This window comes from Oncorhynchus clarkii, chromosome 6, assembly GCF_045791955.1.
Source record: "Oncorhynchus clarkii lewisi isolate Uvic-CL-2024 chromosome 6, UVic_Ocla_1.0, whole genome shotgun sequence".
Classification (NCBI taxonomy): domain Eukaryota; kingdom Metazoa; phylum Chordata; class Actinopteri; order Salmoniformes; family Salmonidae; genus Oncorhynchus; species Oncorhynchus clarkii.
The window spans coordinates 21,695,275-21,718,728 of NC_092152.1; the positions used below are offsets into that span (position 1 = coordinate 21,695,275).

Below are 23,454 nucleotides of genomic sequence, written 5' to 3' on the forward strand. Positions count from 1 at the left end.
TTTACATTTACGGATAGCCAGGGGAACACTCCAACACTCAGACATAATTTATAAACGATGCATAAGTGTTTAGTGAGTCCACCAGATCAGAGGCAGTAGCGATGACCAGGGATGTTCTCTTGATAAGTGCATGAATTTGTCGAATTTTCCTGTCCTGCTAAGCATTCAAAATGTAACGAGTACTTTTGGGTGTCAGGATAAATGTATAGAGTAAAAAGTACATAATTTTCTTTAGGAATGTAGTAAAAGTGTTCAAAAATATAAATAGTAAAGTACAGATACCCAAAAAAACTACTTCTGTAGTATTTGAAAGTATTTTTACACCACTGCACTCACCGTTGTCTATAAGAGCAGTTGTTTAGCCGTAGCAGATGGTGGGCACATCAGTGAAGACATTCAACAAGAGGACAATGCAGAAAGGGCGACAGGGAGAGGGAGAGAAAGAAAGACAGAGAGAGAGAGAAACAAGGAAAAGAGAAAAATAGAAACAGTAATGACAAAGCCTGTAAGCTCAAAACACACACTTAAATCAGTCAGAGCATTGGACAATGATACAGATACTGTAGGATACTGGACAGATAAAGATATTGTATCACTACAGTAGGAGAACATTAAAAAGTACTACAGGGACTGACAGAAACATGTTGAAGGATTCACATAGATTTGCTCATAATATGACTAGGAGATGATAATGATACACACAAATCCCATTCCATGTTGCACTCAGCTGAACTGCCTCACGTTCTCACTCAGAGCCCATATCAGGCGCCAGTGAAGAATCAATAACGTTAACATGTAGCTCTGTTCACAAACTCTTTCTCTCCTTCTCTCCCCCTCTGGGCCCGAGCTAAGCCATCTTTGCTGAGACGGCTATTCAGCACATCAGGGTTGAGAGTGTGTACAGGTCAAGCCGACTCTGTTTACACAAACTGTCTATACAGCCTTATGTCTCTGCATGTCACTAAACTACCAATACTTTGCCTTATTAACCTTTTACTGCAGTGGGATAAACAGGGCCACACAGAGTGTTTCTTGCTTGTCTTAAACAAATCTACTTCGAAACAAAAGTATACAACCTCACACAAATGGTTACGAGCTTAAAAATAAGACACTATGGCAGATATAGAGTTGAAATGTATCTAATTTTGGTTTGCATCCAAATATAATACTTTATATACACCACAGACGACAAAAATGTAACAAAACCGTTTGACAAAGAAACACCAGATTTTTGGTGTTTGAAAAATACATGTTTATTATTTATGAAATTATGAAAAATATTAATAACATTCCACTACCATGTATTGTAATGTATATAGAGGAAGGTGGAAGAAGCACATTGTGTGCTCTGCTGATTTCTTAGCTTACATTGATTTCTGTGACCACGATGTCAGTTATACTTCCCAGCACGGTCACAAAGTCAAACACGTTCCAGGCATCCTTCAGGTAGTTCTGGAACGAGAAGGGATTGAATATCACTCACAAACTCAAGGCGGCATGCAGTGCACCTTCAAATCATTGATAACCTTTGCCATATTGATAGCATGCAGATAAAGAGGAAGGAGGACAGTAAACCCACCAGTGGTCCGAAGGCGATGATCTTCAGAATACACTCCAGAGAGAAGAGGGCAGTGAAGACGATGTTGAAGTGCTTCAACATGGCCTCGTAGAAGTCTGGAGCTCCATGGAACTGGTGCAGGGTGGGTGAGGGAATGAGATAGAGTGAGAAAGAGTGAGAAAGAGTGTGAGAGAGAGAGCGAGAGAGAGAGAGAGAGAGAGAGAGTGTGTGAAAGAGAGAGAGGGAGAGAACGAGAAACTTAATAAGCAGATAGCTAATATACCTCCTAAAACATCAACACTGTGTGAATAGGAGTTTTTCCTGACCACTCGATCAGACAAGGAAAATCTCCAGGCCATAGTTATATCCTGCTGTATTTTTTTGTGACTGCGATGGACTGTACCAACCTTCATCATGAGCACCACGGTGTTCAGGGCGATCATGATCATAATGGAGTACTCAAACGGAGGTGACACCACAAACTTCCACATCCGGTACTGGAAGGACTGCACGTTCTCTGGCATGTAACGCGTCAGTGGCTTGGCGTTGATGGCAAAGTCAATGCAGGCCCTCTGAAAAGAACGAGACGAAAATGACATGCGTCCAATGTTCCCTTTCAAATTCATTCATCCATTTCCTCATCATCATGACCATCAGCACCAATCACCAGTTATCAATCCATCACTCTTTCAACCATTACCTTCATCAGGACCACTGAATCTGTATCATCAGCTCAGAAGGAAATACTGTGAAGAAAACAACTCATATCTTACGAGACAGCAAGCAGAGAGTCCTGATTCTATCAGAGCCATGTGCAGAGGAGATGTCTGAATCCAGAGGATGGATAAATGGCTAGTTCCTTCTGGCTGTACTATGGCTCCAGTTAGCCGAGTCAGGTTAGGTTAGCAAACAAACAGACACATGGAGACGTATCTGTTGTGTTAGTTCAGAATAGGGACAGAGGGAGATATTGTATATCTATCTATCTGTGGTTGCCTAATGGGGTCTTGGTAGACATGGGGAAGGGGGATAGGGGATGACTCGCTGGGTTGGTGTCCGCCTGTGGAACCACAGATGGGGCTCCAGAATGAATCGTGGACCTGTCACACTGGCGCTCACCAAGTAGGCTGTACTGCATCGGTTGCTACTGCAGGATCCACTGCAGCCTTACCGACTCAACACGCACAACTGAACCCAGCATAAAAAACAGCAGCAGCAGTGAGAGAAAGACGGTACCTGCACTGAGTACTCAGCATTATATAAGGGTGGTAACATCTACAGAGCATCGTGAGCTTTGCACTGCACAGGGCACTGATGCCCAACACGTCACAAATGAAGAAAGTATACTTGGAAGAAATACGAATTGTTATTGCTTTGCTTCAAAGTGAGTTATCGCCCGTGCTGTACCTCGTTTTTCTCCAGGCTGCACTCTGACATGGCCTTGTCCCCTTGCTCCTGGAAGGTAATGATGATCAAGGCCACAAAGATGTTGACGAAGAAGAAGGGAAAGACCACGAAGTAGACCACGTAGAAGATGGAGATCTCTATACGGTAGCCTGGACTGGGACCCTGGTCCTCAAAGGTAGCGTCCACAGAGTGCTTCAGAACACTGGAGAGAAACACAGGAACCATGCTGTCAATATATGGAACCACTCACAACAACAGTCAGCTTTGGTTAAACTGCTACCAAGTTTCCTACAGTAACTACAATACGACTAAAACCTAACTGGAAACGATTCAACTATTTAAAGTTCAATATCTAAAATTAGGGACATAGGCAATTAAAATCCTTTGTTAAAATGTAATAGGCATGTGATTCATGTTCAACGTTGCTGATACAAAGGTTCATTTTCATCTGCCGTGTTAAGATGGTCCTTACAGTAAAAGTCCAGCTGAGTGAGAGAGAGACTGGCCACTAACCCCCTAGTCCTCCAGGTCATGAGGACTGAGTCTTATTTAATGGACTTCATTTTGACATATCATAAATCACTGGATTGTTTAATAACATAGCTAATTCAATTATTTCATTGAGGAGGACAGAGGAGTTGGAATAAGAAGGAGAAGTATGGACAGGCTGGAAATTGCAGAGAAGGCACTCTGGTGTGCTGACCCGACAAGCTGGCACACTTTGCTTGATTATATTTAAATCTCATTTTGTCCTCATTCGGACTAAGTCCTTAAACATTAAAATACAATTTATAATACAATCATATTTTCACATATAACACACGGTTACAAACTGACATATTGACCAGATAAATACTGTGACACTGAAAATGTAGATTGGTTCCTTAATCTACCGTAGTCATGCACAATCTTCCAATGTATTATATGTAAGTGGCTCTATGGTATTGTTTGAATTTAGATATTGATAGGTTTCTGGTTTGCTCAGATAAATTATTCATTTTCTTTGATGCTCTGAATCTAAATGTTATTTTGCCTATTTCTCTTCTCTGCCAGGATCCGACTGTAGGTGGTGGACAATCTATTCCTAGTATTGCCTGAATGTGTCTCTTACCAAATGAATCCTGTTGGGAATGGAGTTTGGCCATTTAAATGATGTACATTATGAAATCAAATAAGCATGTTTTTTTTTCCAATAATCTTGTTGATTGATGACCACCCAAGAGCATTGTGCATGACTACAACAGAATAATCATATTTCTACCTTAGAACAATCCTTGCTGCTTTATTCTGGGCAGTTTGCAGCCTCCTAATCTCACTTGCGGATGCATTTCCTCAACCACAGAACAGTAGTTCATCTGACTCCCAATTAATGATTGGGTTGTTTGCTTAAGAATCTTTCATGGTAAATATTTTGCATGCAGTTCTAATTATTTTCTTATATAGATGAGTTATTTGAGACAATTACAGAGACTAGCACAGCACATTCTCAGAACATATCCCCAGGGCAGGCTTATTCACAGTCTACTGTTCTAATGTCAGTCTGTCGGTCAGTCTGTCTGTCTGTGTATCTGCCTGAGAGCCACAGCACATTCTCAGAACATATCCCCAGGGCAGGCTTATTCACAGTCTACTGTTCTAATGTCAGTCTGTCGGTCAGTCTGTCTGTCTGTGTATCTGCCTGAGAGCTACAGCACATTCTCAGAACATATCCCCAGGGCAGGCTTATTCACAGTCTACTGTTCTAATGTCAGTCTGTCGGTCAGTCTGTCTGTCTGTGTATCTGCCTGAGAGCTACAGCACATTCTCAGAACATATCCCCAGGGCAGGCTTATTCACAGTCTACTGTTCTAATGTCAGTCTGTCGGTCAGTCTGTCTGTCTGTGTATCTGCCTGAGAGCTACAGCACATTCTCAGAACATATCCCCAGGGCAGGCTTATTCACAGTCTACTGTTCTAATGTCAGTCTGTCGGTCAGTCTGTCTGTCTGTGTATCTGCCTGAGAGCTACAGCACATTCTCAGAACATATCCCCAGGGCAGGCTTATTCACAGTCTACTGTTCTAATGTCAGTCTGTCGGTCAGTCTGTCTGTCTGTGTATCTGCCTGAGAGCTACAGCACATTCTCAGAACATATCCCCAGGGCAGGCTTATTCACAGTCTACTGTTCTAATGTCAGTCTGTCGGTCAGTCTGTCTGTCTGTGTATCTGCCTGAGAGCTACAGCACATTCTCAGAACATATCCCCAGGGCAGGCTTATTCACAGTCTACTGTTCTAATGTCAGTCTGTCGGTCAGTCTGTCTGTCTGTGTATCTGCCTGAGAGCTACAGCACATTCTCAGAACATATCCCCAGGGCAGGCTTATTCACAGTCTACTGTTCTAATGTCAGTCTGTCGGTCAGTCTGTCTATCTGTGTATCTGCCTGAGAGCTACAGCACATTCTCAGAACATATCCCCAGGGCAGGCTTATTCACAGTCTACTGTTCTAATGTCAGTCTGTCGGTCAGTCTGTCTGTCTGTGTATCTGCCTGAGAGCTACAGCACATTCTCAGAACATATCCCCAGGGCAGGCTTATTCACAGTCTACTGTTCTAATGTCAGTCTGTCGGTCAGTCTGTCTGTCTGTGTATCTGCCTGAGAGCTACAGCACATTCTCAGAACATATCCCCAGGGCAGGCTTATTCACAGTCTACTGTTCTAATGTCAGTCTGTCGGTCAGTCTGTCTGTCTGTGTATCTGCCTGAGAGCTACAGCACATTCTCAGAACATATCCCCAGGGCAGGCTTATTCACAGTCTACTGTTCTAATGTCAGTCTGTCGGTCAGTCTGTCTGTCTGTGTATCTGCCTGAGAGCTACAGCACATTCTCAGAACATATCCCCAGGGCAGGCTTATTCACAGTCTACTGTTCTAATGTCAGTCTGTCGGTCAGTCTGTCTGTCTGTGTATCTGCCTGAGAGCTACAGCACATTCTCAGAACATATCCCCAGGGCAGGCTTATTCACAGTCTACTGTTCTAATGTCAGTCTGTCGGTCAGTCTGTCTGTCTGTGTATCTGCCTGAGAGCTACAGCACATTCTCAGAACATATCCCCAGGGCAGGCTTATTCACAGTCTACTGTTCTAATGTCAGTCTGTCGGTCAGTCTGTCTGTCTGTGTATCTGCCTGAGAGCTACAGCACATTCTCAGAACATATCCCCAGGGCAGGCTTATTCACAGTCTACTGTTCTAATGTCAGTCTGTCGGTCAGTCTGTCTGTCTGTGTATCTGCCTGAGAGCTACAGCACATTCTCAGAACATATCCCCAGGGCAGGCTTATTCACAGTCTACTGTTCTAATGTCAGTCTGTCGGTCAGTCTGTCTGTCTGTGTATCTGCCTGAGAGCTACAGCACATTCTCAGAACATATCCCCAGGCCCGTTCACCCATTCTACTACCGGTCTGTCAGAGCAACCAGTCCACCAGAGACCTCAACTTTACAGAGCAACTCCAAAGGAACCTGGAAAGTGGACTTACTCGGGCCAGCCCTCTCCGGTGGACACAGTGAAGAGAGTGAGGAAGGCCCACAGCACGTTGTCATAGTGGAACTCATACTTCTTCCACACCCGAGGCTGGGCGGCCACCTCATCCTTATCGTAGTCCAGGAAATTACCTCTGTTTAGGGGAGAGAGAGAGAGAGAAACAGGGGGAGGGGAGAAGGAGAACAACTTACTGCACACATGAACACATACACAAATATAAATACTCAGATACTATTTTGATTATAGACTGACAAAACATGTCCCTGTGAAAAATCAATAGGATCCTCAAACAAAAACACATAATTACTGCAATCATTTTCAAAGCAGCACTGGGCTGTGCTTCTCTCTATTGGGGAAGATACAGTAATTGTACACTGGCATAGCGGCATTCAAAGCTGCAAGCCAGAGCCAGGCAGGGCTGTACCACCACAGCTGCCTTGGAGGGGGAGCCCTCCCCTGAGCTGTTACCGTTATTAAATGGTTTATTCTATCATTGTTGGGCCCAGTGCCTTGGTGCCAACGATGTTCATACTGTATGCCTTCTCCTGTTTCATTTCATAATGCTGTAGAACTACCTGCAGTCCTTCTCCAGTGCCTTGGACTCATCGGAGCAGTAGAAGAACTTCCCCTTGAACAGTTGCACAGCGATGACAGCGAAGATGAACATGAAGAGCATGTAGACAATGAGAATGTTGAAGACGTTCTTCAGGGAGTTGACCACACAGTCAAACACAGCCTGAGAGAGGACACACACACACACAAACACACACACACACACAGAAACATGGGGTTGGATTAGATACTGTACACACTGATGATTATGTTCTGACAACAGCAGTGAATACGTGTGACGGTAGAGCAGTGTAAGTCCATACTGTACCTTCAGCTTTGGCAGGCGCTTGATGGTCTTGAGGGGCCGTAAGACTCTCAGAACTCTGAGGGACTTGATGGTGCTGATGTCCTTTCCTTTGGACCCTCTGCACAAGAAAAACACTAAGTTAGACATCACACCTGTAAGGTCATCACTCAACTGCTAAACCCTGTGAGAAGATAGTTGTGTACAGAAACTGCTCAAACAACAATTGCATTACAAAAGAGGCAAACCACGTGTGACAGAAACCAGTAGCTTGTTGATAAATCACTGTTGGTTTTAAATGTTTCATGAATTGTAAGGTTTCGACTAATAAACAAAGTGTTTGAAGAATGCTCTCTAGAGGTCTTGACCAAACGTGACAGGAAATATTTAGTAGGAGAACGGATGGTACTATCCTCCCATCTCCCACTACTTTAAATACATTGTATTCTATACAAGACATTCAGAATGATTTGTGGTCGAAAGATACAAGGCATAATACATGGGTATGAACATGTTTGTCAAAGCTATAGATGCCCTTAGGATGGTAAATTGTCTGTGACAACCAAGCACCCAACCCCAACTGAGAATGGATTAGTAATCTCACATAGGATCATGCCTCTCCAAATCATTCAGATAGGCGTGGCATGTAATCCTGGATTACATGAGAAAATTAGACACTTTCAGGATTTATTGCATGCCGATAAATGCACCTTCTCTGAAGATTATATCTCAACACATATTTCTCCATGCAAATAATACCAGACAATAAATCAAGTAAATACCAACTATAGACTGTGCATCAGATTTCTGCAGAATAACCGCTAACCAGTGATACAAAAGAAACAGTGATGTTTATTTTTAAAGGAACCAATGCTGTTTCATACACACATCCTCGCTAAGTCGTTAAGCTGGGATGGTGAGACAGACAGGCGACTGAGGGAAAAGAGAAAAGGATGTACATGAGTGTGTAGAGTATTAAGACTGATGGGGAAATACAGGAGCAAGTGATTTAATAGACTTTCTCAGACACAGTGGGTGGAAGAACAGAAGATCTTCTGAACCGACGTCAAGAATTCTGAGCAGAATCCCATTAACACTCCGTGTACATTAATGTTCCCTACAGACTCAGAAAAGCTCTTGCTGAATCAGCACCTTGGGGAGCTGTGGGAATAGCAATATAAATGCCTCACAATGCAGGCATCTCCAAACGAAATACAATGAAGTGATTGAACATATTGCATGTTATCTAAAATCATGGTGCAAAATCATGTCCCGATGTATTGTACAGTACACAAAATGGCAATGATTTAAGGGAAAGCATCCCATTTGTGAAAGAATGAGGGATTTCAATGACCCCAATAAACAGTCAACAACACATAAATAACCAGACATTATCAGTATGTGATACTTCACATCAATAAATGTCAACTTCTATATCATAACACAGGGTAAAATGTTCCACACCCATGTCACTTCATCTCATCTCTGTATTTCTAAATTTGGAGAGATTACTCTTAAATACCACGTGAATTCATCTGTTGTTAAAGTCAATCCTACACAGCAGTCACTGGCCGTTTCTCACCAACTGATAAAGAGAGACTTGTAAAAACACTTTGTCCTTTAATGACTAACATGCACCAACAATACAGTCCAGGAGGAGGAAAGCAACAAATTTGCCAACACACCACATCTTCCCCTTCCCTACCCTGCCTCCTCTCTGTCTGCCGGCAGCTGGAATCGCACACACACACACACACACACACACACACACACACACACACACACACACACACACACACACACACACACACACACACACACACACACACACACACACACACACACACACACACACACACACACACACACACACACACACACACACACACACACACACACACACACACATCACTTCCCATTGAACTGGGAATAAAAGCCATCCTGTAACTCTCGTATTCCCAACATAGCATGGTCATGTAATATGATGGTGTGGTTCCTCCCTCCCAGAGGCTCTGTTATAGCTCTACTCTACCACAGCAGCATGCAACGTTCATGCTCTGATGCACATTAGTCCAGCATGCTTTCACAGTAAATAGAGCCTGTGGTTTGAGATCACACAACACCCACACATGACAAACCACACATGACATTCTGATAGCTTTCAAAGAACGTCTGATCAGTTTGTAGAAAAACACGTGTGACTTGGGAGGTTCATTGGGAGCGTTTGGAGTTTTCTGCAGGGTCTGGATGGTGGCAGCTATGAGAGAAGCTGGCTAAATATTTAATGAAGACATCATTATCAGGTACAGGTGGCTGGTCTGTAGCATACTTCATCTCCCTAGAAGGAGAACCAAAACTGTCAGCCAAAATAACCATCATGTTCTGTCTCAGCACCAGCTATTTTTACCACTACTCTAATGGTAGTCTTAGATTCTCCCTCAGTACAGTCTGGTTTCACAGGGACAATGTTTTAATGTGTGCACTGATAGGGCTCTGCTTGGTGTGTCACCTAGAGAAAAGAGTTAACAGAATAAGCATGAATGTGTGTTTACATTAGCTGAGAATGTTTGACTTGGGCATAAAAGAGTGAAAATAAATACTAAGAGTCTACATAATGATTATAATTGCAAGTATAGCCAGTGTTGATGCTGGAATTTAGGCCAAGCATCAATTATGAACACGTTTTACTTGAGTCTCCAGTTACAGTCAGATTGGAGAGAGAGGTTTATATTGAAAGCTATCAGAGTGAGATGGCAAAGGCTCCTTGTCTGTAAAGGAAACCCTTTACTCATACAGGTTTAGAGACGTGATCCTGGTCTAAGCAGAAGAAAGAGGGGTAGAGGGGAGAGGGGGGTCCCCACCTGGGCACACCTTGTGGCGGTCTGATGGGGAAAACAGTGAAAAAACACAAAGTACAGAGCACAATTATGGCGACTTCCAATACAAAGAAAATATGAATATGTTTGCATAAACAGGTACAATCTAAACAATACAATATTATGAATGGAGATGGGCCTATAATATATCAAACAGATGTTTCTAGTTTGCTGTAGTACTCATTTATCAGCAACAGACAGTTGAATGCTGTTGTGGAAGTGAGAGGATCTGATCCAACTAGAAAAAGCCCTATGCCACATAGCATTTTAGGCCATAATGACACTTCATCAAGGATAATTGGGTTGAATAATGTCATTCATTGTTCAAGGCAATGTTCATAAAACAGACACAAATCAAGTTGTATTTGCCAAGAAGACACTCCTGCCACTTGTTTGGGTTGCACAAATAACAGTTTGTTTCTTCTGTACGATCAGGCATACAGTATCTAATGGACAGAGGGCACCTGACAGATGAGGAATGTCTGAAGGAAGACAGAACAACGCCATGTTGTTGAGAGATTTAAGGAAGCAACTTCCCCTTAAACACATCCTGCAACATCTCCTGAGCGGCGTTCGAGGCAGCTAGCTCCACAGTTTGTCGCAGCAGGATGGATGTCAAGAGGTGCATCCAACACAACGACAGCTGCAGATCACTGAGCCAGGCAGTTAGAGTCCCCTGACAGTGTACAGTAGTGGGTGACACATGGCCGTGGCGGTACGGTTCACTCACAATGAGGCAGTGGATCACATGGAGAATGAGTTCCGAGACATGCAGGGAGAATAATGTCCATCCATCAACACGGCCGGCTGTCTGTCAGAGTGGCTAGGGGAGGGTGTTGTAAACAAACACACGAGTGGGAATGGAGGCTGGAACTGTCTGGTCACAGTAAGCAGTCACCAATTTAGATACCTTGATGACACCAGTTTTGAAGACACTGTAAAGTTCCATGCAGAGAAAATGGCTTTCTTTCTTACTACCTTGTATTAGTAGTCACTGCTTAACTATGTGTGTTTTGTAATGAAAGCATGAGCTGCTATAGAGTAGAAGGATCATTCTCATCACAGCAACAGATGTATTTGTCTAGTGCAGTCCAAGTGAATATGTAGTCATGATAGGAGACAAGGAGAATGAACACTGAGGTGACATGCCCCCTGTAGCAGAGAGGAACATGGGCACCACAGATGATCTATGGTCAAGCAGATGAATGTGAGAGAAGACAAGTGGATTATGAAAAGATGAACAGCAGAGAAAGAGAGATGATTGTGTCCCAATGATTGAGCATAGACCCTGCTACCTCTCACACACAGAGACAGGCAAGATGAGAGAGAGCGAGTGTGAGAGGGAGAGAGAGAAAGAGAGTGAAAACATTACCCCATGAAGCTCCTTCAAGAGATCCAAGCCACAAGGAAACAGAAGAGTAACTTTGAGTCAATAGCACACAAAACACATGTACACACACACACACACACACACACACACCATGAAATATGGCATTTTGTGGAGGTGAATTTAACGCAATTACAACCCCTACTACTGCAAAACACACCAACCGGTTGCTCTATCAGCATATAAACGACTAGGACATTAGGTATTCCTATTCTCCAATTGTGTTTTTATGGAACTAATGGTAAGTTCAGTCAATACCCCAGGCAGCAGCAACATTAGCAAGCATACAGGAGTAAACAAAGTGTTTCAACTGAATGGCCCTATTCTCATAACAAAAACAGTTGGACCAAAAACTGAGCCAATAATGAATACAATATTGCAGCAGTAAGAGGTAACAGACATCATTATTCAGGAGTACATATTCTACAGTATTGTACTGATGCAAGGAATTTCATGATAAGGAATTTCTCTGATGGGAAATTACAGACTAATTATAGTGTATGTAAAAATGCATGCACAGCATGTCTACATATTTTACAACCAGTGTCTGGGAAAGTGCAATGAATCAGTTCTTTGGTCAAATTTGACGTGTGCAATTCTTCTTCTTTTTTTTTTAAATGGGGGGGATTATGAATGTTAGTAAGAAAATATTAAACTTACGAAAATGCAAATGCCACCAGTGCTCCACTGACCACAATGAAGTCCAGAATGTTCCAGAGATCTCTGAAGTAAGAACCAGGATGGAGCAGAAGGCCCAGGTCAACCATCTGGACCAATCAGAGAGCAGGGTTAGATGCTACAGTACACTGAGTGTGGCAGAACCTCCCATAGTCCTACACCAAATGTATTAAATTAAAGCTCCCATGCAGTCTTTGTCATTTTCTTTTTAAATCATAACTGTATGTCTTATACATCACTGTGTGTGTTTATTTGAATGAAAATAACTCCAAAATAGATATTTTATCATATATTTCCCTGAACCTCTTTGTCCGTTGAAATGCTCAGTCTGATCATGTGGGCTTCAGGAAACACATTTGAAGATATTTACATACACAGCTCTGACTGGCTCATAGGATAGTCTAGAACCCACTCCCTTGCCCAGATGAACAGTCATTGGTCTATTATAATCAGATCACATTTTGACATCATGATGTGGGCTAAAAGTTCCGTCCCACCTGAAGAGGATGAAATTCCAGGCATAAAAAAAAGAAAGGGCATTCCCATCATTTTCACAATTTCAGAGTGTTATTTCGACCTCCTTGAGTGGAAATATTATTGAACAAATGAGAAAATCATGTTTTTAACTGCACTGCCCTTTTCATCAACCAGTTGACATGGTGCCCTAATAGCAGCCTAAGCACAGATCTCCTTTTTGGTGTTTCAAATATATATATATTTTTATTATAATTTGTTGATAACATCACATTTTTATTGCTTATATCTGGAGTTTTTGAGCCATGGATTTGCAAGTAGACTGACTGGTTAACACTTTTTGGCTTGGCTAGCTAGTGTCATGACTCTCCTGTGAGGGTCCAAAGATCAGGTTTTCAATTAATCAACTTCTATCAGACCCCTCTCCAAAATAATGTCTTTGTCCGCCAGCCCAAAGCTCTAATGTCCAAAAAATTCACTTTGGAACAATATTTCTAACATCCGAATGTGGGAAATAGTCAGATGTAAAAAACTAATGTCATATTGTGTGAACCAAATACTGTATCTAAGGAAGGAAACCCCCTTTAGCTGTCACGTTTTCATCCAACCTGATGTGAATAGAATATGAAGAATGATTAAACTATTTTTGTTAAGATAAGAATGTGATTTTGGTTTTCTAATGAGATAATGGTTTTTGATGTCCTTTGCACATTAAGTAGCCATGCCCCAAGTGAGGTCAGAAAAACCCTTTTCGACCAGAGTGCTGAGAACTGGCTAAGAATTAACATGTCAGACCAGAATGACGTGAGACTTTTGTACACACGTTGAAATCGTAAGAAACTCAAACTCTCAATACAAAAATGTACTTACAAGACAAGGACATCGCCAGTCTGCAACTGTGCGTGTAAAGTGGTTTGGAACTTTGACTATCTACCCGAGGAAGAGGAGAAGAAACCTCCCCTCTCAGACAATCAATTTGTATGGCTAAGTAGCTGTTCTTTGGAAACAGCCCATTGGAGAACAGACAACTAAGAAGAAGGACATTGTGTTCTCTAGTGGACAATCAGAGCATGTACAAGTGGCCCACAGGAAAGGCTCACCGAAACAACTTTCCGAGAGGGCTTGGTTCCGACCGAGGTAAGCGATGAACGAATGGCATTCAACTCGTACATTGATTCATTATTAATTTTTTCCAAACAGGCGGCGGTTTGTGTGCAAGGTATATGATTAATGTGAAGACAGTCCTAGAATGTATCCGCAATAAATGTCCCTTTTTCTCTCGCTCTCTACTTTCCCCACCCCCTTCTCCATCTCTGTGTAATAAGCCAGCATATCTTGTCAGTTGCCTAGGGACCTTTGTCTCATGTAAGTGTGTATGTGTATTCTGTGTTATTGTTTAGTTAGCTAGTAAATAAATAATTCAACCAATTTGTGCAGATCCAATAAGGTTACAACTGTTCAGAATGAGACTGATATGAGGTAATGATTAATAAGTTACTTATCAATATATAACTTATCTATCTTCTCGAGTTTAATTCGGGAGATGGTAACTCGTTAAACAACTTCTTCTGTGGTGCCCTAAATCCTAATGAGTTAATTGTTACATCATTCATTTAATTGAGTTACAATTCAACATAGTTAGTGGATTAAATAAATAACAGCCATTAGATTAATGAAAGTAAAGTCACAACACTAGCTAAAAAAATGCATCTGGACACCTGTTTCACCTGGCTGCCAATTCCAGATCTTTTGAGAACATCATTTGAGGAGTCGCCTGAAGCATGAGAGGAATGGGAGACAGAGGAATACAGCCGTGCTAAGGCCAAGGGCTCATAGTGTGGACAACTGGCTACTATTCTGAACTTTGTGTGGTGAGCTTTCTGGCGCCCAAAGCTGCTGAGACATCACCCAAGTAGATGCTACACAGAGTGGAAGAGGAGAAGTCCAGTGGCTATAGGACTCTACAAGATCATCAGCAGACTCCATCACCATCATCTACCTTCCCCTGTCCAGCTCCCTTCACTCAAGCAATGAACTGACCCTCTCCATCTTTGGATGTTAAAGACTTGGCCTCTATTGGTTGACCTGTCATGATATATTGCTTCTTTGTTTTTTTTTGCTCTTGAAGCACTTTGAGATTCTATGAAAAGTGCTATAGAAAAGTAATACATTATTATTATTAAAGGGCTCTCACTTAGTAATGCATTTAATTAAACATGGGATGTGGCATGAGGCCAATACAACTATAGAAGTAACTGAGTGAAAAACAAAGAAATCAATCCTAGTCTAATATAGTGGAAGACTAAGACAGCTGCCAAAAGGATCTGAAAACATCAGTCATTTAGCATGTAGTAAACATCACATGCTACCCAAGCTCTTACCTTAATCACCATCTCAAATGTGAAAACTCCCGTAAAGACGTAGTCCAGATACTTGAGCACCTGAACAGGAGAGTGAGTGCATTAGTAACTAAAAAACACAGCTAAGAGGCCATGCAAAATTAATTATTCCTCCAGCTCATTTGAACAGCTGTCTGGTCCTCTCCTTGCTTACAGATCGATTTGGAAGAACTTTGTTGTCACACCTGTCATTATTTTTCTGACTGAGTCATCAGAGATGTCATAACAGTGTAGATATAAACCAGGGATGGGCAACTGGCAGCCCGCAGATCAATTTCCCCAAAATGTTGTGTATCAGCAGTTTTTATCTCGGTATGTCAGTCACTGACAGTCACTCAATTAGCACTTGTCAGCAAAAGGGCCCGCTCTGACTGCACCTCAGATTTTTTGTGGCCCCCACCCCCATAAAAGTTGTCCATCCCTCTGGTGTACATGTAGATGTACGGACTATGGCTGCCAGATTGAGGGGACGTGTGTGTGTCTGGCATGTCTGCCTGTGTGTGGTGTGTGTGTGTGTGTGTGTAGACTCACATTGTTGCGTGGAGCGTTGGCCTGGACAGGGTCCTCAGCAGCCAATGCAATGCTACTCATAGATATCACTACCAGGATACACATCTCAAAGTACCGCAGGCTCACAATGTAATGACACAGACGCCGTACCCTGGAAAAGACGGAGAGAAAGAGAGAGTGAAATATATACACAGCTAACCTGCGAGACATCATCTAATGTTAACACTGTTCCTAGTAATGGCTGGCTGCATATAGACAGGCTATCACAGTGTCTGGCTGCATATAGACAGTGTCATAACTCTCCTGTGAAGATCTGAAGGATCAGGTTGCAGTGGGTCCGCTCTACAGCGCCCTCTCTCTCTCGCAGAGGGAGGGTGGAGGGGGCCACTTTATGGCGGTCGTAAAATACGCTGCCTCTATGCTCTGTAGTGTTTGAGATTGGAATGTAAACTCTGGAACACAGAGACACACTAGGACACATATGTCAGAGTCAAGGCCCGCGGGCCACATCTGGCCCGCAAGAAGGTTTTTTACGGCCCCTGGGATGATCTTGATTTATTATTAGAACCGGCCCGCAGCAAGCCGGCAGCCCGCAGATCTTTTACACGCACCAATACTACATTTCCCACAATGCAAAGGTGACGCACCGAGCAGTAGGCTGCTTCATTTCAATATTTATTGGCACAGCAGTCGTCAGCATCACAGTAAAATTAACTTTCAGATACCCATCAAAAATGGCAAAACGGAAGGTGGATACTGAGAACCGGGGGTTTCAAACAAGGTGGGAGTCGGAGTATATGTTCACGAAGGTAGCTGGAAAACCTGTGTGTCTTCTGTGTGGAGAAAGTGTGGCGGTACTGAAAGAGTATAATCTGAGACGACATTATGAAACGAAACACGCGGACAAAAACAAGAATATGGACATGGAACAAAGGCTACAAAAGGCAGAGGAATTAAAACGAGGCCTCAAATCTCGACAGGCTCTGTTCAAAAAAGCCAAATCACAAGGCCAGGCTGCTGTCAAGGCCAGTTTTATTTTGGCAGAAGAGATCGCTAAATCAGCCCGGCCATTTACGGAGGGGGATTTCATCAAAAACTGCATGATTAAAGTTTGTGACGAAGTTTGCCCAGAAAAAAGGCAACTCTTTTTAAATGTGAGTCTGAGCAGAAACACCATTGCCGAGAGAGTAGACCAGTTGTCCATCAATCTAAAAGAGCAGCTTGTGAAAAAGGGAAAAGATTTTATTGCATATTCCTTGGCTGTGGATGAGAGCACCGACATTTCTGACATTGCCCAGTTGTCAATTTTCATCCGCGGAGTGGACTCCAGCCTAAGCGTGACAGAGGAGTTTTTGGCTTTACGTCCTATGCATGGCACAACTACGGGGCATGATTTGTATGAAGAGGTGTCAAGATGTGTAAATGAGATGGAGCTGCCTTGGGAAAAACTCGTGGGTTTGACAACCGACGGAGCACCTGCGATGTGTGGACACAGGAGCGGACTGGTGGCGAAGATACGGGAAAAGATGCAAGAGGAAAACGCGACAGGTGAGCTGACAGCTTATCATTGTATCATACACCAGGAAGCGTTGTGCGGTAAAGCCTTGAAAATGGAGCATGTAATGAGCATCATCACGCGCACAGTTAACTTTATCAGAGCCAAAGGTTTGAATCACCGCCAGTTCAAGGCATTTCTGACGGAGTTAGAAACGGAGCATGGTGATTTGCCTTATCACACAGAGGTGCGATGGCTAAGCCAGGGAAAGGTGCTTCAAAGATGTTTCGAGCTTCGTGAGGAGATTTGTCTATTCTTGGACAGCAAAGGGAAAGACACAACACAACTCCGAGACGAAATGTTTCTGTGTGAAATGGCTTTTCTGTGTGACATTACGAGTCATCTGAATGCAATAAACTTGCAGCTGCAGGGTCGGGATCGTGTCATCTCTGATATGTACAGTACAGTGAAGGCATTTAAAACCAAACTGACTCTGTGGGAGACGCAGATGCGGAAAGAAAATTTGAGCCACTTTCCCAGCTGCCAGACCATGAAAGAGAAGCTCTCTACCAGTGCGTTCCCGAGCACACAGTTGGCTGATAAAATAGGTATGCTTACCACTGACTTTCGACGCCGATTTGTTGACTTTGAAGCACAAAAAAGCAGGTTGGAACTGCTCGGTAACCCATTTGCTGTTGACGTGGAAAGCTCACCACCAAACCTCCAAATGGAGTTGATTGACCTCCAATGCAATGATGCACTGAGGGAAAAATATGCGGCAGTGGGTGCTGCGGAGTTTGCCCGTTTCCTCCCCGGCACAATGCCCCAGCTGCGCATCCAGGCTGCTCAAACGTTGTCTATGTTTGGCAGCACATACCTGTGTGAACAACTGTTTTCTTTGATGAACCTGAACAAAACATCACACAGAAGTCGACTTACTGCTGAACACCTCCACTCAATTCTGAGGATTTCTTCAGCTCAGAGCCTTACCCCGAACATTGATGAACTTGTGGAAAAGATGGGACACCACCAAGTATCACCCTCAACCTCAAACAAGTGAACATTACTGTGCAATCACATATTTAGAGTTTTTACTCAGTTCAAGTTTAAAAGTTAAAATTTAATATTTGTTTTCACTGCATGTTACTTCTCCTTAAACAAAGTGTTGTTTTTGATTAATAGATTTTTGCACTTTATTTTTTTGTATTTCAATCCAATTATATTTTAAAAATATTTCAGTTGAGTGGATGATAGAAAATTGCTATTATTGTTTTTTCTTTGAAGTAAATTTAGCCCACTTTTGCTAAAATAGAAAATATAGTCTACTGATGGTGCCTTGAATACCGGTTTCTTTCATTTAATGTTCATGTTATGGGGATATTTATATAAAGGAAATTTGTCTTTTGTGTCTGTTGAAAATTAAAGATTACTGACAGAGCCATAAGAAAATATTGCTTTATTTATCTGATCATATTGTAATATATTTGTTAGGTTTTCAGTAGGTTCAATTAGGTTCACTAGACTATATGCGTCATTTAAAAAAATTTCAATGAACATTCGAACAGTCCGGCCCTCGTCTTGTAGCTGATTTTTTTATTTGGCCCTCCGTCCATTTGACTTTGACACCCCTGCACTAGGACATCAAAAGTTTGAATAATTGAACAGTATTTCTGTATTCCAAGCAGTTGAAATGGTCCGTGGACACTTAAGGGACAATCAGGTTGAGTTTTTTCATTTGGTGACCTCTCGAAGGACAGGAAACACACATTATTGTATCTTTGGTTGTGTCCACTTCTCAATTATGGGGTTTACATCTAAATGTTGTGAAACGTATATGATTACATATGAAACTATTTGTGAAAAGATTAAATGTGATGTTAGCCTTCTAAAAGAGAGGATGGGTTTTCATATAAAGTTTAACTAGTCAGTGGCTACGCCCCCGTGAGTACATACATTTACATTGGCGTCATAGAAAGCCCCCTTCTTCCACAGAGTATAAAACCACTTGTGACAAAATTTACATTAGACCAGAAAATATGGCACTGTCGCTACATGTTGAAATGGTTGGCAATACAAACTAGAGTCAAGATAACGCCCGAGACGAGGTCCCCACGTTGGAATGGCTATCACTCTAGAGACCAAAACATGCCGGGTGAAGTACAACTCTATCAAAGGACAAGACCAGAAAACATGAAGCGGTAGCTACCCGTTGAAATGGTTGGCAACTCTACAAGAGTCAAAAACGCAGGGACGAGGTCCCCACATTGAAATGGCTAAGAAATCTACAAACTAAAGAACAATTATTCAGGCTGCAGCTGTTTAAAAACTTTAGTCTGGTAAACGCATCCAATCTAAGAACATTTCTGAATGGGACTCTGAAGTATCCATTATAACAACCTAAAACTCAGATGGACTCTGATCTCTGGTGGACAAACCAGAGGCTTCCTGTAGACTGACTATCTAGCAGACGGACCGGCGATCGCAGAGAGGGACAGCCAAAAATTGTAATTTGCAATTTATTTTTGAATGAGCGGTTGTTCATGTTCAAAGTATTAGCAATTGCTATGAGTGTAGTTATCCTCTCTGAGTTTCCCACTCTTGAGTGTCCCCACACCCTTTCATTGTCTACCAAGCCGTCATATCGGCTTAGTCCACTAGGGACTTTTCTATCAAGTCAGTAACCAATGTATGACCTATTTGTGTGTGTGTTTTATGTAATTCTGTGATTGATTAAGTTAGTTAGTAAATAACTAATTAAGCCAATTTGTATATTGCTGATTCATTATCTAGGCTAGGTTTCGAGCAGATAGCCAAGGGTTTGAGACATTCAGAATATGACTGATGAGGTTATAATCCATTAATACGTGAATGTAATCGATAAGACATGAAAATATCAGAAGAGTTATATTCGGGAAATTGAAACTCTATAAACAACATATTCCCGTGGTGCCCCGACTTCCTAGTTAATTAAAGTTACATGATTAGTTTAAATTGCGTAATTAAATTACACATAGAGAATTGATTTGATAATATACAGTGATGATATGATGACATATGAATGATAGTGAATGATAGTCAACACTACAACGAAAGGCTAACACAATGGCTGGCTGCATATAGACAGGCTATCACAGTTTGCTGTTAATTGATCGTAGGTTTATGCAAAGGTTTACAGGAAATCTACAAAGATGGACATTTGAGTGAGTGTGTGGATTTAAAGGAAAGTGCTAGTCAATTGCCTTTAAGATATGCACTATAATGTTAACAGGAGTTAAAAGTGGGACCATGTGACAATGTTCTCATGGACGGCAGAGTGCGTGTGGTTTGAATGGTATGAGTTGTGTAGCATATAGTATAGAGCTGCCCACGCCACGTGGCCCACTCACATGTTGGTCTGGCCAAACACAAACATGGAGCTGTAGGGGAGGATGGGTCTGGGTCCGGTCCGAGTCAACGCCTCCAGGGTCTTCTTCTCCTTGTTCATAGGTATGGTCTCACAGTCTATACTGTTCACTGGGACACATATACAAAGCTTTAGATACACCTCAGCAACACAGGACACTAAACTAACAGTACTAGAGTGAAAATAGATTTACGAAACTGACTGGGGATGAGTGTTAGGGTTAAGGTTGGTACTGACTGGGGATGAGGGTTAGGATTAAGGTTGGTACTGACTGGGGATGAGTGTTAGGGTTATTGTTGGTACTGACTGGGGATAAGGGTGGTCTCCCCAGGCGGGGAGGTGATGGTGACAGGGGGGATGTGGATGGCCGTCCGTCCTGTCCGTCTGACATTCCTCTGATTGTCTGAGTCCTCAGGTATCTCTGTGCCCCACCTCTGATCTCCAGGGTCCTGCTGGGTGCTAGTGGCCATGGAGTCGCCCTCAGATTCCACATATCTGTCCCTGGGAAACAGAGGAAATGACCATAGAGCAAAACTCATTGATCTCTGGTACTAAGTATACATATGTTCCTCTAAAATAACGTTATGGGATATGCTTTCATCATTGCAAAATGATATGCCATATAGATTTGCAGTAGTTAACCAATACAGTCATGCAGAAGTCATCTGGAGACGTAAGAGAGACAGCCAGGGACTGAGACAGTCTTACCTGTGGCCCTTCCCCCTCTCCCTCTCACTGTGCTCCTCTCCCTCCAGTGTGGACTTGCCCCTGTAACTGTGGGTCTTCTGTCTCCTCCTCTCCCCATTGGCCCCGTTCTCTCCCCTGGAGCATATCTCTCCCGAGCGGCCATCTTTGTGGCGTGACCTGCGCTCATCCTTGCGTCCGCTGTTGACAGTGCCATTACCCTCTCTGGCCTGTCTGTGGGAGTGGTGGTGGTGGTGCTCTCTCTCTCCCGTCCCAGTTCCCCCTCCACCTCCCTCGTCCACTGAGGTCTGGTGGTGGTGCCTCCTGCCACCCTCTCGACTGTGCAACCGCTCACTCTTCCCCTCCTTGCACCGAGTCCCGTTGGGGTCCTTGCTGCGACTGTGATGGACATGGTGCCTACCCTCTTTGCCTGAATCTCCAATCTCATTGGCCTTGTCGATGGGTCTCTCCCTGTCCCGGTGGCGCCTACGTGGCTGGGGGCCGGCTGGGTCCCCAGGGTTATCTGTCTTCTCAGGGGTCCAGGGCTTGAGGTAGCCCATGGGGCCGGGGCCATCGTGGGGCTCCACGACCAGGGGCCGGTCCAGGTGGGTCTTCATGTCAGGGCGGATGTGCAGGGCGGAGGACATGCGTAGCCTCTCCTCAGGGTCCAGCTCGCTGTACAGGGCCTCACTGCTGGCCCGCAGGTTGTGTCTCCTCAGCTGAGTGGTGCGCTGCTCCCACACTGTCATCATCTTCAGAGACTTCTGCTGCTCCATACTGCAGGTGGACAGACAGAACAGAGGGACAGGGTAGTTCACCTTTAATAGGGTACACTGAAAAACTCTCCTTGACTGCATGAGTTACATGTATTTGATGTATTTGAAGAGAAGGATAAAAACAGAATTATGGAATACATCACATATCAGAAGACATAAAACTCCTGCATGCTGAATTATATACAGCATGCAAGTACAATGGACGTTTCTTCACAGCAAAACAGTCTGTTCCCACTCCATTACCACAGGTAAAAAGAAAGCCTTTATGGACAGGCCAAGCATGGTAGACCAAGGCCATGTTCTGACATGCTTCATTTGCGTGTCTTTAGAGTATTTTGAAATGGTTGAACACATGTATTCTAAATCAGTTGTCTTCCTACCACATGTATTCCAATACATCATACATTACTTCCTTTGCTGTGTATAAAACAGAATTAACTTTCCTACAACAGCATGACAACTATATACAGTTGAAGTCGGAAGTTTACATACACCTTAGCCAAATACATTGAAACTCAGTTTTTCCAAATTTCTGACATTTAATCCTTTAATTCCCTGTCTTAGGTCAGTTAGGATCACCACTTTATTTTAAGAATGTGAAATGTCAGAATAGTAGTAGAGAGAAAGATTTATTTCAGCTTTTATTTATTTCATCACATTCCCAGTGGGTCAGAAGTTTACATACTAGTATTTGGTAGCATTGCCTTTAAATTGTTTAACTTGGGTCAAACGTTTCAGGTAGCCTTCCACAAGCTTCCCACAATAAGTTGGGGGAAGTTTGACCCATTTCTCCTGACAGAGCTGGTGTAGGATTTGTAGGCCTCCATGCTCGCACACGCTTTTTCAGTTCTGCACTTCAAATGTTCTATAAGATTGAGGTCAGGGCTTTGTGATGGCCACTCCAATACCTTGACTTTGTTGTCCTTAAGCCATTTTGCCGCAACTTTGGATGTATGCTTGGGGTCATTGTCCATTTGGAAGAACGATTTGCGACCAAGCTTTAACATCGTACGACTGATGTCTTGAGATGTTGCTTCAATATATTCACATAATTTTCCTGCCTCATGATGCCATCTATTTTGTGAAGTGAACCAGTCCCTCCTGCAGCAAAGCACCCCCACAACATGATGCTGCCACCCCATTCTTCACGGTTATGGCCAAACATTTCTATTTTTGTTTCATCAGACCAGAGGACATTTCTCCAAAAAGTACGATCTTTGTTCCCATGTGCAGTTGCAAACCGTAGTCTGACTTTTTTATGGCGGTTTTGGAGCAGTGGCTTCTTCCTTGCTGAGCGGCCTTTCAGGTTATGTCAATATAGGACTCGTTTTACTGTGGATATAGATATTTTTGTACCTGTTTCCTCCAGCATCTTCACATGGTCCTTTGCTGTTGTTCTGGGATTGATTTGCACTTTTCACAAGCAAAGTACGT

At 42.9% G+C, this 23,454-nt stretch overlaps 1 protein-coding gene across 1 annotated transcript in view; it reads right to left on the reverse strand.

Annotated features, from left to right (window-relative positions):
* The window catches only part of LOC139411963 (voltage-dependent N-type calcium channel subunit alpha-1B-like), a 153,402-nt gene that overhangs the window by 17,640 nt on the left and 112,308 nt on the right, over positions 1-23,454 (reverse strand). The window contains exons 22-34 of the mRNA XM_071158730.1: positions 21,269-22,021; positions 20,868-21,061; positions 20,544-20,670; positions 15,684-15,813; positions 15,135-15,194; positions 12,262-12,368; positions 7,363-7,459; positions 7,058-7,218; positions 6,478-6,615; positions 2,966-3,167; positions 1,966-2,130; positions 1,580-1,690; positions 1,369-1,452 (exon numbers count right to left, since the gene is read on the reverse strand). Coding sequence (XP_071014831.1) covers positions 1,369-1,452; positions 1,580-1,690; positions 1,966-2,130; positions 2,966-3,167; positions 6,478-6,615; positions 7,058-7,218; positions 7,363-7,459; positions 12,262-12,368; positions 15,135-15,194; positions 15,684-15,813; positions 20,544-20,670; positions 20,868-21,061; positions 21,269-22,021 — 2,329 coding nt within the window. The remainder of the gene's footprint in view (positions 1-1,368; positions 1,453-1,579; positions 1,691-1,965; positions 2,131-2,965; positions 3,168-6,477; positions 6,616-7,057; positions 7,219-7,362; positions 7,460-12,261; positions 12,369-15,134; positions 15,195-15,683; positions 15,814-20,543; positions 20,671-20,867; positions 21,062-21,268; positions 22,022-23,454) is intronic.